Below are 15033 nucleotides of genomic sequence, written 5' to 3'. Positions count from 1 at the left end.
AGTCAGCTCTTTACATCACGTAGCCAAAGTATTGGAGTTCCCAGGACTGATCTCCTTTAGGATGGACTGGCTGGCTCTCCTTGGGGACTGAGGAGTCTTCTCCAACACCACAGATCAAAAGCATCAATTCTTCTGTGCTCAGCTTTCCTTATAGACCAACTCTCACATCTACACATGACTACTGGAAAAACCATAGCCTTGACTAGATGGACCTTTGTTGACAAAGTAATGTCTCTGCTTTTTAATACATTGTCTAGGTTGGTCATAACTTTCCTGCCAAGCAGTAAGTGTCTTTTAACTTCATGGCTGCAATCACCATCTGCAGTGATTTTGGAGCCCCCAAAAATAAAGTCAGCCACTGTTTCCATGGTTGAGAGTTCTTTTAAATTTATTTACTTTAATTGGAGGATAATTACAATATCGTCCTGGTTTTTGCCATACATCGATACGAGTCGGTCACAGGTGCACGTGTCTCCCCATCCTAACCAACCCCCCACCTCCCTCCCCACCCTGAGTTTTTTTTTTTAATTTTAATTGGAGGCTAATTACTTTACAATATTGTGCCCACCCTGAGAGTTCTTATATTAGATTTTGGGAGTAAGTCTTGGGGGGAAGCTTACCTGTCCATTTTTGCTTCCTGCTGACAATAGGCTGCATAAGAGATGATGTTTTCATGGCTGCACCTCTCAGTGGCCAGAGCACCAACATAAAGAACAAAGTCTGCATCCTGGACTCCCTCTTGGTCTGGCACACCCACTGCTCCACAGGGCCACTTACCCCCACAACAGACTCTGCATTGCTATGCCCACAGGGGACAACAGAAAATCAGACCAGAGATAAGGTTAACTATAAGGGCTTTTAACTTACAGTGAATTCAAACTTTAAATATGTATGATTTAATTTTTATTTACTAATTCTTCAACTTTTATCAAAACCCATACCTCTCTCTGGGGCTTCCCAGGTGGCACTAGGGGTAAAGAACCTGCCTGCCAATGCAGGAGATGGAAGAGACACAGGTTCAATCCCTGGGTTCAGAAGATCCCTGGAGTAGGGCACGGCAACCCACTCCAGTATTCTTGCCTGGAGAATCCCATGGACAGAGGAGCCTGGCGGGCTACAGTCCATAGGGTCGCAGAATCAGACATGACTGAAGCAACTTGGTACACACGCACGCACACATGGATACCTCTCTCTACCCAGTTTCTATCTCTAATTTTAAATTTATTTTATTAAAATTTCTACTTTATATACAATCATCATGAATGTATAATATTAATTAAAACAACTGCTATTTATAAAGGGCATCCCACCAGGGTACAAAAAAAGACAGAAATAGAAAAGGTTTTATTAAACCCTGAAACTAGGTGAAAATTACAAGGAGGCTTCTTATAAATACATTTTTAAGCAATTTTCTGTGAATCTGTGGTTATTTCAAAATTAATTAATAAAAATCTTCATCCATTGGAAATACATTCCTATTATAAAGTAATTCATGTATCTTATTAAAAATTCAGATAATACAAAAGTATGTAAGGTAAAAAGTTAAAGTCATCTTTATAATACTACCCTTGTTTCAGGTTTTCTAACCAAACTTTGACCTTTTAACACTTGCTTTTTAGAGTTTCTATCAAAGTTCCTAAACAACCATAATCTCCAAATTATAAATAGGAAAATAAGTAAATGTTGGGTTTTTTTAATACACAAGTGATGTTTGTAGAGAAAGAAAAAACAGAAATTCTCACTTCTGCTTACTATTGCTTCTCTAACACACGTATCTGTAATTTTAAAATTCAATTACTTTAATCTGCTAATGGTTGGTGTTATGAAAAGCTGGATTTAACAGCATTCTTTTCCCATGATCTTTCATTTCTTAAAAAAAAAAATTTAGAAATCCCCCCAAGAAGATAAAATAGAATTTGAAAAGACAAAAGAATTAAAAATAAACAAAAATACTTTAGGAAAAAAGAAATGTGCCTTAAAATGTCTAGGAAATGTCTCTAAATGTCTTAGGACAAAAGATAAATATGTAATTAACAAGTTGTTTTAATTTTGAAACATGTCCCTAAAACCCTTTAAGCTTTTGAGGAATTTGATAAAAGAAATGGAAGCTGAGTAAGTTAGCTGAATTAGTGCCAGTATAGGGTTTGACAAGCCTTTGGTGAGCTTCAGATACCTCAAGAAAAAATTACAAAGTACACTTCAACCATATGCTTGATTTTGCTTACAAAATCAATGTTCAATAACATATTTATTTTCAACAAGTAATGAGAGAACATAGTTAAATAGAGAAAAACATCTAAAGCAATAATTATATTTTCCAAAGTTTGTATAAGTTGGTTTTCTGGTTTATGCATTTAAGTTTTTCTGTTTTTTCTGATACAAGTAATATATGGTTAATATGAAAAATTGGAAAGTTACAAAAACATATAACTTACCAAATAAAAGTCCCCCACAATCCAACTCAATGAAAATCATTAAAATTTTAATGTCTGCAGATTTTTAATATATGTATATTTCCAATTACTTTATAACTTTTTATATGTGTGTATATACTTCTTATTTTTATTACTTATGCTTTTATTTCAGCTTTATTGAAAGGTGAAAGTGAAAGTGAAAAGTCAAAGTGAAAGTCACTCGGTCATGTCTGACTCTTTGCGACCCCATGGACTGTATAGTCCATGGAATTCTTCAGGCCAGAACACTGAAGTGGGTAGTCTTTCCCTTCTCCAGGGGATCTTCCCAGCCCAGGGACTGAACCCAGGTCTCCCGCATTGCAGGTGGATTGTATACCAGCTGAGCCACAAGGGAAGCCCAAGAATACTGGAGTGGGTAGCCTATCCCTTCTCTTGCAGATCTTCCCAAACCAGGGATCAAACTGCGGTCTCCTGCATTGCAGGCGGATTCTTAACCAGCTGAGCTATCAGGGAAGCCCAATAAGTTAAAGTTGCTCAGTTGTGTCTGACTCTCTGCGACCCCATGGACTCTCCAGGTTAGAATACTGGAGTAGGTAGCCTTTCCCTTCTCCAGGGGATCTTCCTAACCCAGGAATCGAACCCAGGTCTCCCTCATTGAAGGTGGATTCTTTAAGAGCTGAGCCACAAGGGACGACCAAGGGTGAAAAATTAATAATTTTTAATTTTTAAATAAAATAGGCTAACTACCCACACTTATTTACCTTTAAAAAATTTTTTTATTGAAGTATAGTTGATTTACTATGTTGTGCAAATCTGCTATACAAAGTAACTCAGCTATACACATAATACACATTCTTTTTTTACATTCTTTTCCATTATAGTTTATCACAGGATATTGAATATAGTTCCCTGTGCTATACAGTAGGACCCTGTTGTTTACCCATTCTAAATTTAATGTTTGCTACAATTTATTTATATAGAGATCAATTTCATTCTTTAACAGCTGTATAGTATTCCATTATGTGGTTATGCCATAATGTAACTAGTATAGGCATATTTATAGTTTTGCAAAGAATACTCTTGAACATATATTATATAGTTGTAAGCATTTTTATGGAATACATTTTCATGATGGGTTGAACCTTACTTTTATTTGAAGAGATAAGGTTAAATTGCCCTTTAAAAATACTGAGGTATACAGCTGCTAAAACATGTTTTGGAGAGCAAAGATAAAGTTCTAAGCAGAAATGATTCAGTAACCCCAGAGATAAACTGAAAAAAAGAAAAGAAATAACTAAATTCATTTGAAAACCAACGAAAGAATAAAATCAGCATACCCAACTGTGATTAATTTTGGTAGAGAATGAAGCTTTTGAACTTAAGTCTGTAAAAACTTCCAGAAACAATCACAGATTGAAAATCTGTTCTAAGTTTATCCTAAAGAATAAAAATGTTGCAAAGAGTAGGGTGACCTACCTGGAGGTGCTCCTCAGGCACTATAATGGGACCACATTTTGTATGCTCTGCACATTCCTCAGTACAGCATCTATGGTGGTCATTTTCCTTCCGTAGGTATTGGTATTGGTTTGTTGCACATTGTCTTCAGTTCATTTTTAGATTAAAGTTTAATGACAAAAAAAAAACAAGATTAGTTCACAGCAGTTAAAAACACTGTAAAAAACTAGTAGCTGCTATATTTAGTTCATTAATAGCCACTATTTTAGTTAGAAAAGTAGTCTCAGAAAGAATTTGGGGTCCATGGGAAATCCTCCTAATGTGGGTTTTCAAACACTTCAAAAGCCTATATTGTACACATGAAGGAGGAAGGAAGGGGAGATGGGGGAAAGGGTACAACTACACCCAAAGAAAAGACCCACTGGGTCCCGTCAAAATGGAAAATCAGGGGAAGAATGACTACCCAACATGCTCTTTTATTCTTTTTAAATATCTTATGGTTTGGTCTCTAAGAACCAGCATAATAAAATACTCCCAGTATAAATTTCAAAATTTGCCATACTGACAGAATGAAGAGGGCAGACTGCTAAACAATTGAAGAAAATGACCTGTGTGTAACGTGACATACCTACTAAGTAATATAGTGCCCGCAGGTCTACGAACCTGGAAAGTCTTCTCTAAATAAGAAACAGCTTGTGGGAAAAGTTTGTTCTAAATAAAAGTTGAAATAAAAAAAAAGTCAGAATTATAACTAAAAGATAAACCATATTTAAAACATGTAAGCACAGGGTATTAATGACCAAAGGGAAAGAGGGAAAAAGCCTTGTAACTCAAATACAATATTTAGTCAAAGGTTGTGTGGCTAGGGGTAGGTGAGAGAGTGAGCATAGGAGCAAAGGAATTTCTTCGCTTCTAGTTTAGTTTTGGAGGAAAGAGCACCAGAAAGTTCCTTCTGTACCCTATTTAAATAGAATATTATAAAACATAAATCACAACTATTAATCTAACTTAGTTTAAATTTGAGACTGCTTTAGATGACTCCAACATTAATGTAGTTCATGTTAAGAAAATCTTGTATTTAGAAGATCTACTTTAACTTCACCAATTTCTGTTGCCCATAATGAGCTGGCTGTGTGTGTGTGTGTGGGTGGGTGTGTGTGCGCGCACGTGCCTCTGTAATAGTTAAAAAACGTATGAGGCCAGCACCTTTATAAACAACCTTGGCATTTCATACTATCAGGCCAATTATTCTTCAGGAGAATGAGCATTTACACCAGGAAAACTGTTTTTGATGTTTTTAAAAAGTCATCTTTTCCATCCTATCCTAAGCATGCTCTGCTCCCCTAAAACTTAAGAGGACAAGTAAAAAAAATGAGAATGACTTAATATCACATCATAAAATGAGAAAACTAACAGTATCAAATATGAACAAAGTTTTAGTGAGTACATCACAAGAAGATGTTGGTGAAAATGAGAAATACACTTACCAACATCTTTTATTTAGTCATTCACAAAATAGTCATGTATATATTTTTCATTATTGACGTAAAATTAACATATAATAAAATGCACCATTTTAAGTGTTCAAGTCATGAGTATTTATTACATACCTTTACAAGGTGTCTTTTCTCAGGGAGCAACCTGAAAATGATGACAAAAAACATAAAGATTGCCATGCTGAGGGCAAACCATTGTCTCATTTGTTCAGAATATATCTGGCAGGAGCCCCAGATCTCAGCGAGCATTTTAGGGTTGATCAAATACAGTCTCGTTCATTTGGGAAGTTAAAGATAGGGAAAGACATCAACTACTCCCAATAGCTCTTCATAAACTACTACAGATTCATAATTTATCTCTTTTCTGAACCTCTCTTACTCTAAATTAAAAATCAGGCTGTATCATCTCTCTGGTTAACAATTTTGTACATGTTCTTATTATTGTATACATTAGTATTTCCTCTTATTTTTCCTTCAAGTACTTATTCTGGAAGTGCCTTCCAGGTCTCTTATTGACCACATCCAAGTAGATATATGCTGGTTCTGTTTAAATTATTCAAGATGCTTAGGTTTAAATCATATCTCATGGCCTTCATCTTTCTTCATGACCTTCATCTTTCTAAACTAAAAAGCATATTTAATTTAATTCCATTTATGGAACTCCAGGTAACAAATGAAAGTATCTTCAATAGTTTGATTCTTAATAAAAAAGATGGCAGAACAATGGTGTACTTACTCTTCAATACTTTTATCGTAGATAATCTTAATTCTTAAATGTTCATTAACATCTCTCTTAACAACATGATTTGTTTTAAGATGGACCTTATTTATGACCTGAGAAAAAGGAATAGATTTGAAAAAATATATATAGATTAGCTACTTAAGGACTCAAAATTAACAAACTAAATTTCGAATGTAATACTCAGGAAAAAAAAAAAAGAACTAAATAAATCAAGAGATAGTTCATGCTCATGGATACAAAAACTCAGTATTATCAAGATGTCAGTTCTTCCCAATTTCACCTATGCCAATCCCAATCAAAATTTCAGCAAGTTATGTTGTGAATATCAACAAACTAATTCCAAAGTTTATATAGATGGCAAAAGGCCCAGAATAGCCAACAAAATGCTGAAGAAAAAAAACAAAGCTGAAGGAATGACACTACTTGACTTCAAGATTTACTATAAAGTTACAGTATCAAGAGAGTATGGTACTGGCAAAAGAAGAAACAAACAGGTCAATGAAACAGAAGAGAGAGCCCAGAAATAGACCCACATAAATACATTCAGCTGATCTCTGACAAAGGAAAAAAGGCAATAAAATGAAACAATGTCTTTTCAACAAATGGTGTTGGAACAATTGGATATTCATATGGAAAAAAATGAATCTAGAGTCAGAACTCACATCTTTCATAAAAATTAACTCAAAATGGGTTATAAATCTAAATGTAAAATATAAAATACAAAACGATAAAACTCTTAGAGAAGATACTATAGGAGAAAAACTAGATATTCATGGGTATAGTGATGAAGTTTTATTTTTATTTATTTATTTTTTAATACTTATTTATTTATTATTTATTTTTGGCTGTGTCAAGTCTTACTAGCAGCACATGGGATCTTTCGTCACGGCATGAGCTCTGGAGTGCATGGGCTCTGTAGTTGAAGCTCGCAGGCTTAGTTGCCCTACAGCATGTGCGATCTTAGTTCCCTCACCAGGGCTCAAACCCACATGCCCTGTATTGGAAGGTGGACTTTTAACCACTGGACCAGGGAAGTCCCTATTTATTCTTTTTTTAGTTGCAGCATGCAAACTTTTAGTTGTGGCATGTGGGATCTAGTTCCCTGACCAGGGACCAACCCGAGGCCCTCTGTACTGGCCCCCACTAGACCACCAGGGAAGTGCCTAGTGATGACTTTTTAGATACAAAACTAAAGACATAATCCATAAATGAAATAATTGATAATTTCAACTTTATTAATAATAAATTAAAAACTTCTGCTCAATGAAAGTTAACATGAAAAAAATAAGAAGATAAGCCACACACTGGGAGAATATATTTGCAAAAGACACATTGGATAAAGGACTATTATCCAAAATATACAAAGAACTTTTAAAACTCAACAATAAGAAAATGAACAACTCAATTAAAACACAGGCCAAAAACCCTAACACACACCTCACCAAAGAAGGTATACAGATGGCAAATAAACATACAAAAAGATGTTTCACATTACATATCATTAGGAAAACGCAAATTAAAACAATGAGATATCTCTCTATGGCTATTAGAATGGCCAAAATCTGGAACATATACTATACCAAATGCTGCCAAGGATGTGGAGCAATAGGAACTCTCATTATTGCTGGTGGGAATGCAACATGTACGGCTATTCTGGAAGACAGTTTTGGCAGTTTCTTACAAAACTAAACATACTCTTGCCATAACCACTCAGCAGTCATGCTCCTTGGCATTTACACAGATGAGTTAAAAATGTGAATTCACACAAAAACCTGTTCATGGATCTTTATAGCAGCTTTATTCATAATTGCTACAACACAGAAGCAGCCAAGATGCTTTTCAATAGGTAAATGGATAAATAAACAGTGGTATATCCAGACAATGAAATAGTATGCAGAGTTAAAAGGATGAGCTATTAAGCCATGAGAAGACATGAAGCAAACTTAAATGCATATCACTGACTCAATGGACATGAGTTTCGGCAAGCTCTGGGAGATGATGAAGGACAGGGAAGGCTGGTGCGCTGCTGTCCACACGGTCACAAAGAGTCGGACATGACTGAGAGACTGAACAACAACAAAGTGAAAGAAGTCAATCTGAAAAGGCTATATACTATATGATTCCAACCAGATGACATTTTGGAAAAGGGAAAACTATGGACACAGTACAAAGATTGGTGTTTGCCAGGGATAGAAGGGTGGCAGAGGAATAGGCAGAGCACAGAGGATTGAAAGCAGTGGAACTACCATGTATGATACTGTAATGATGGCTATGTGTCATTATGCATTTATCCAAACCCACAGAATGTACAACACTAATAGTAAATTCTAATGTAAATTATGGACTTTGGGTGCTTATGATGTGTCAGTGTAGTTTCATCAGTTAGAACAAAAGTACCACTCTGATAAGGGATGTTGGTAACAAGGGAGTCTATGCATGTGAAGATGAATACAGTACTTGGGAAATCTCTGTACCTTCCTTCACAATTTTGCAGTGAGTCTAAACCTGTCTTTATTTTAAAAAATAAAATATTTAACTAAAAAAAATGAAGATGAGAAGACAATGAAACAAATAGTTAAAGCACTAAAAGACAGATGTTCAATACTGAAGTTTATCTCCAGTGAGATAAAAGATAAACTTTTACATCTCACAGACAGGTGAGATATAAAATTCTAATCATAAGCAAGCTGAAATGGCTATATTAATATCAGCAAAGCAGACAGAGAGTATTACCAGTAATAAAGAGTAATGTTTTATAATAATAAAGGATTGATACATCGGAAATTCATAATTATAAGTGTGAATGTACCTAGCAATAGATTCAAAATCCACGAAGCAAAAACTGACAGAACTAAAGGAAGAAAAAGAAAAACATTTATAATCATAGAAAATTTTAAGATCCTATCAATTAGACAAAAAATTTTAAGAACATAGAAATCTATAGCTAATATTTTATAATAACTGTAAATGGAATACAACCCTTAAACTTGTATAAAAAATATAAAAATCTGAAATGTACCATCAGTTATGTTACCTTATTGATGTGTACAGAAAATCACACTCAGTACCTATAGTATATTCTTTACTAGTACACAGAAAAGCTTAGTGGGATAGAGCATATGCTGAAGTATAAGTAAAACAATTTCAAAGAACTGAAATCTTACAGAAGATATTCTCTAAATTAGAAATTAATAACCATAAGCTATCTAGAAAAGGACCAAATATTTAGAAATTATATTTTAAACATTTTTAATAACCTATAGATCAAAGATAAAATTACTAGGGAAAATAAAAGCATCTGAACTAAGTGATAATTAAAATACAATGTGTCAAAATTTGTGAAGTGTAGCTAAATTTGTACTGAGAGAAATACAGACCTTTAAATGTTTATAGCAGAAAAGAAAAAAGAGCTCAAAAACAATTATCTAAGTCTCCGCCTAACAATATGACCAAAGTAAATCCACAATAAGGAGACAGGAGAAATAACAAAGAACAGAAAACAATGAAATAGAAAACAATAATTAAGGAAAATTACCAAAGCTAATGGTTGGCTATTTAAAATTATTAATAAAATTAATAAGCTCCTAGAAAGAATGGACTAGAATAAACAGAAATTACCACATTAGAAATGAAAGTGTGGATATCACTCAGATTCTATAGACATCAAAAGGATAAATATATTATGAACAACTTTATGTCAGTAAGTATAATAACTTAGACGAAATAAAGTCCTTAAAAAACACAAGTTATCAAGACTGCTGCTGTTGCTGCTGCTAAGTCGCTTCAGTCGTGTCCGACTCTCTGCGACCCCATAGACGGCAGCCCACCAGGCTCCGCCGTCCCTGGGATTCTCCAGGCAAGAACACTGGAGTGGGTTGCCATTGCCTTCTGCAGTGCATGAAAGGGAAAAGTGAAAGACTGACACAAGATCAAATAGATACTATGAATAGACCTGTATCAGAGAAACTGGATTTATCTGTTCCTACCAACTGGTTTCCTGGGGCCAGAAGTGAAAACATGAGTTTTTTGTAAATGGGCACAAGGGTTCTTTCCAGGGTGATGAAAAAGTTCTAAACTGGACTGTGGTGATGGTTCTGTAACTCTGTAGATTTATTAAAAATCACTTATTTGGATACTTAAGTGGGTGAATTTTATGGTATATAAATTATAGCTCAATAAAAGTGTTAAAAAAAAAAAAACTTTTCATAAAGAAAATTGTAGGCCCTGATAGTTTCAGTTATGGATGGTATCACTGACTCAATGGACATGAGTTTCAGCAGACTCCAGGAGATAGTGAAGGACAGGGAAGATGTTAAGGAAGATATTTTCTACAAACTCTTTTAGAAAATACATGATAGAACCTTCCAACTCATTTTGTACAGTCAGCATAATTCTGATAGCAAAAGCTAATAAAAATTTCACTGAAAAGGAAACTATAAACCAACATCACTTATGAACATAGATATAAAAATCCTTAATATGAGGAAACTGAATTCAGAAGTGTATTAAAAAGGATAATATATCATAACGAATTAAAATCTATTCCAAAAATACAAGGTTGATTTATTATTGGAAAATTCAATGTGATCTACTATATCATACATTACATAATTCCATTTATTTAAGATGAATTCTAAAACTAATTTGCTGTAAAATCTAAATCTAATATGAAAAAATAAAAAAAATAAAGATGGGAGAGACTGATTGGCACAGGACAGGAGAAAATTTTCTGGAGACTTGAAAATGTTCTACTCTGTATTGTGATAAGTTGTTGGTTTTACATGAAGGTAAATGATTGCATTTGCTACATTTTAGTACATATAAACTTTACGGGAAAACAAAAAAACTTATAAAAGTAACAATAACAGTGGGTGGATGAAGAATTGACAGAAGTATATGAAACAGAATAAGAGAACAGTGGTAAGTGTTGAAGCTGGGTAAAGGGTCATGGGAGTTCATTATACTATTCTGTTTTCGGTTTTCTTTTAATTTACACAATAAAAAATAAAAGCAAAACTTAAAAGTTTTTGGTTGAGAACAAGTTATATGAGTCAAATGTTTTGTAGTTCCCCACCATTACCAATATAAACCTACTGTAATATTTCCTGTTGCAATTAACAGAGATGCAGTCACTACTGTTACAATGAATAGCACTTGCCTATTCTTTGTGTCCAAATTAAAGCAAAGAGAATGGCTATGAGGACTTGTTACAACATACTCTATGACGAAATAGGAAAACTGATTAGGAATGAGCACTCTCAAGAATTTAATAGCTTGCTTTTAATATCTGAAGCGCCATCACTATTTAGTTTGTTCAGCCAAGAGCCATAAATAAGAATAGCGGAGGGAAGTTTCAGGAAGAGTTTTCAAGCTCTGTACCTTTATTTTATTTGGCCGCAACGCACAGCATGTGGGATCTTAGTTCCTTGCCAGGGATTGAACATGTATCCCCTGCAGTGGAAACTTGGAGTCTTAGCACTGTACTGCCTGGGAAGTCCGTTTTCAGCTCTATAAAAAGAACAATGATCTCTCCAAAAAGCAAAGGGATTGCCTCTGGAGACAATTTCCCTATTTGTGGAAATGTTCAAATATAAGTAGGAGAGTTGCACACTGGCAACAATCACAAGAAGAAAACAGCTATTAAGGTTCCTTCAAGTACAGAGATTTTGCAGTTCTTTGAACTACTTTCTCCTGATCTAAATTCAAAGAGAGAAGTGCAGGGCTTTGTGGGAATGTATTTTAAAAAGAATTCACTAGGTAGGTGGGAGAACTGAGGAGATGTTGTTTAAGGGTACAAATTTGCAACTAGTAAATAAGTAAGTCATGGAGAAGATAAATCATGGAGATCTAATGTACAACACAGTGATTACATACTACAGTACTGTATTAAAAACTTACAAGTTGCTAAGAGACTAAAAAATAAATAAAACAATTCAGCCAGAATGCAGTGTCATGATAAAAGCTGTAATATAGCCACAAACACCAAACAGTATTCTGGCATATATGGTTATAAGGGCATGCAGAGAAATTTGAAAATTATCACAAAAATGAATGGTCTTAGATTTCTGGGCTGAACTGAAAATTTCCAAATTAATCTTTTTTGATAAAGTAATAAGACAAAATATTAATATAAAATCAATCACAGGTACTGCCCCCAGGTACTGTGTCTCCTTTCCTCAAAGAATACTGATTACTGTGGCCCTCCTCTAAGTACTGTACAGAAATCAAAGTACAAGACACAAATCTCATATACCAAGGAAAATTACAATTCAACTACAAAAGTAATGCCTGAAAAATAAGTTGTCACCACATAGTGGGACTCGGTTAAGTGTCAGAGAAGAGTACAGATAAGACACATTGTAAAATGGAAAGAACATTCTGCTGGGGTGGTTTCAGCAGGCTGCCTTGCGATTAAGGAACTAAGAATGAAAGAATTTAGACAGGAAGAAAAATATAATGGGAGGGAGAAAGGTATTTCAGGGCAAGAGAATAGGGTAAAGCAAGCAATGTGATGAAGTAACTTGAAAATAAATCTGAATTTTGTCTCCAGAGAACCCCCAATATCTCCGCAACGACTTTGTCTAGCTCTCCAATCAATCCTTTTTCAAACCTTTAGGTCAGTGGTTTCCAAAGTAAGGTCCTTAGACAAGAAGCATCATCAACAATCTGGGAACTTCAACTGCAAATTCTGAAGCTCCATCCGAGATCTAATGGGTCAGAAGTGGGCAGCGGCAGGGAATGAATGGACCGGCCAGCTGAATTTTAACAAGTCCTTAGGACACGACTGAGCGACTAAGCACAGTACAGCACAGTAATTCTGATGCACACCCAAGTTGGAAAACCACTGCTCTAGGACTACTTGCTATACAACTCTCCGCACGGGAAAGTGATGATGTTCTTTCCGAGTGCCGAATTGAGCCACTTTGCTGGGTGCAGGAAGGGAGCTGATAGCTGGCCCCAACCCTCTCAGAGTTCAGTCTCTGGCCCAATCTCGCTTTCTCTTCCAGTACACCCTGTCCCAACACTATCCTCTCTACCGTTGCCTCCCATATTACTTTATCCTCACAGGGCCCCTCCGTCGCCCTACCTCAGAGTCAGAGGGCACGTGGTGCCGGCATGGAGGAGAACTGCGCAAGGAGACAGGAATAGACGTGGTGCTTGCCCGGAGCCCACCTAAAAGAAGTAAAACGCCTCGGACCCATAAAGGACCGCTCCAGTGCCACCGGCTCGGGCCCAGGCCTGAATCCGAGGAGCCCGCTCTTCTACCAGACTCGGCCGCCATCTTCAGGCCGAGCGTCGTTACCATGGAGTACGTGACGCCTCCGCGCCCAGCGCCAGCCCCGCCCCTCGCCTCCAGGCAGGTGGAGGGACTTGGCGGCTGAAAGTTGCTTTCTGATTGGCTGGCGTCACCGGTAAGCAGTTCAACGCGAAAGATGAGAGTCGCCTCACGATCATCGCGTCTCATTCGCGTGAAGCCGGCCAATAACTGCCACCTAGCGGCCCACGTGAGTTGCGCTGTGAGATTAGTGGGTGTTGATAGTAATGAGATGGTGGTAAGTGCGTGTCCTTACTGAGGGAGTTTTACTTTTTAATTCAGTTATCCAGTGAAAAGAGATGCACCCACTAGGTGCCAGGAGCTTAGACATAAACAGATGCAAAATCTTACGATTTAGCTGTTTAAAAGGTAAGTGGAATGTACTTTTCAATTTTACTTATCATGAGTCACTGATTTTAGGAACTACCTTTTTTTAAGCTGAAGGTAGTTGATTTACAATATCGTGTTAAATCCACTTAAAAAAATTTTTGGTCCTCCCCCTTGTGGCTCAGCTGGTAAAGAATCCACCTGCAATGGGGGAGACCTAGGTTCGATCTGTGGGTTGGGAAGATCCCCTGGAGAAAGGAAAGGCTACCCACTCCAGTATTCTGGCCTAGAGAATTCCATGGACTGTGTAGTCCATGGGGTCGCAAAGAGCTGGACACGACTGAATGACTTTCACTTTCGCAGTAGGTGGGATCTTAAGTTTCCTGATCAGGGATCAAACCCCCACCCCCTGCATTGGAAACGCGGCTCTTTAATCACTGGACCGCCAGAGAGGTCCCAGACCCACTTAACTAAAGTCATTTTCTGTACTATACAATCAATGAATGTTAAGAATTGCAAATGCGTTAACCCCGGTAGCTTAGATGGCAAAGAATCTGCCTGCAATGCGGGAGACCGGGTTTGATCCCTGAGTAGGCAAGATCCCCAGGAGGAGAATGGCTTAACCACTCCAGTATTCTTGCCTGGAGAACTGCATGGACAGTGGGTAACAGTCCATGGGGCTGCAAAGAGTTGGACGTAACTGAGCAATTAACACTTTTAACCCTGGAGGAAACCTGGTAGATCCTTGCTATTAAAAGCTTAAAAGCTGAGCTGTGAGGAACTATAAAAAACTAATCTCCTTGTGGCCCACAAAAGAAACCAAAAAACTAGGAACTGGAAGCACTGAGCTTGTAACAGTCACTTCAGGAATTGAATATTGTAAATTAACTATACTAGGAACTGTAGTAGGTTAAAAAAAATTCCCAAGAATTTATACTTCTTTGGATATGATTATGTACTAAAAAAAAAAAATAGAAAAATGGGTGGGGAATCCTACACAAGAATAGTGGCATTAGATGTGTCCATCATCCCACAACTAGTGGAAGTTGGGATTTTAAACCAAATTTATCGCTTTTAGTATGTGCTCTCTACACAAAACCACAAAGAAATTGAGGATTGTGAATAAAGAAAGAATGGTACTAGTTATCAAGTTCCTAGAGATAATAGCAGTGCCACGCTTGTGGAGTGGCAGTTTTAAGTTTTAGTTCATTTCTGTGAAACAAGCAATTCCTCTAATGTAACTTTGTCTTGAGAACAGTCTGCACTAACCAATCCTTGCTATGG

General features: G+C 36.4%; 2 protein-coding genes across 27 annotated transcripts in view; one reads left to right on the top strand and one right to left on the bottom strand.

Moving 5' to 3' along the window:
* LMLN (leishmanolysin like peptidase) overlaps window positions 1-13420 on the bottom strand; it is a 104744-nt gene extending 91324 nt beyond the window's left edge. For all 14 annotated transcript variants that reach the window (XR_014077280.1, XR_014077282.1, XR_014077283.1 and 11 more), the window contains exons 1-6: window positions 13195-13420; window positions 6102-6199; window positions 5480-5510; window positions 4498-4580; window positions 3891-4014; window positions 621-799 (exon numbers count right to left, since the gene is read on the bottom strand). Coding sequence is in view for 4 of the 14 variants with exons in the window: in XM_081571640.1 (XP_081427766.1) it covers window positions 621-799; window positions 3891-4014; window positions 4498-4580; window positions 5480-5510; window positions 6102-6199; window positions 13195-13413 (734 nt within the window). In the remaining 10 variants the exon portion in view is untranslated. The remainder of the gene's footprint in view (window positions 1-620; window positions 800-3890; window positions 4015-4497; window positions 4581-5479; window positions 5511-6101; window positions 6200-13194) is intronic.
* Window positions 13421-13515: 95 nt separating this feature from the next.
* The window catches only part of DRC9 (dynein regulatory complex subunit 9), a 50546-nt gene continuing 49028 nt past the window's right edge, over window positions 13516-15033 (top strand). For 5 of the 13 annotated variants that reach the window (XM_081571664.1, XM_081571661.1, XM_081571655.1 and 2 more), the window contains exon 1: window positions 13627-13791. The gene's annotated coding sequence lies outside the window, so the exon portion shown is untranslated. The other 8 variants (XM_081571663.1, XM_081571657.1, XM_081571650.1 and 5 more) reach the window with 2 other exon arrangements.

The sequence above is a fragment of the Giraffa tippelskirchi genome, chromosome 2 (genome assembly GCF_054371585.1).
Source record: "Giraffa tippelskirchi isolate mGirTip1 chromosome 2, T2T-mGirTip1v1.2.pri, whole genome shotgun sequence".
In the NCBI taxonomy this organism is placed as follows: Eukaryota; Metazoa; Chordata; class Mammalia; order Artiodactyla; family Giraffidae; genus Giraffa; species Giraffa tippelskirchi.
The sequence above is the reverse complement of the archived record's forward strand: the minus strand, read 5'-3'. Positions and strand labels throughout refer to the sequence as shown.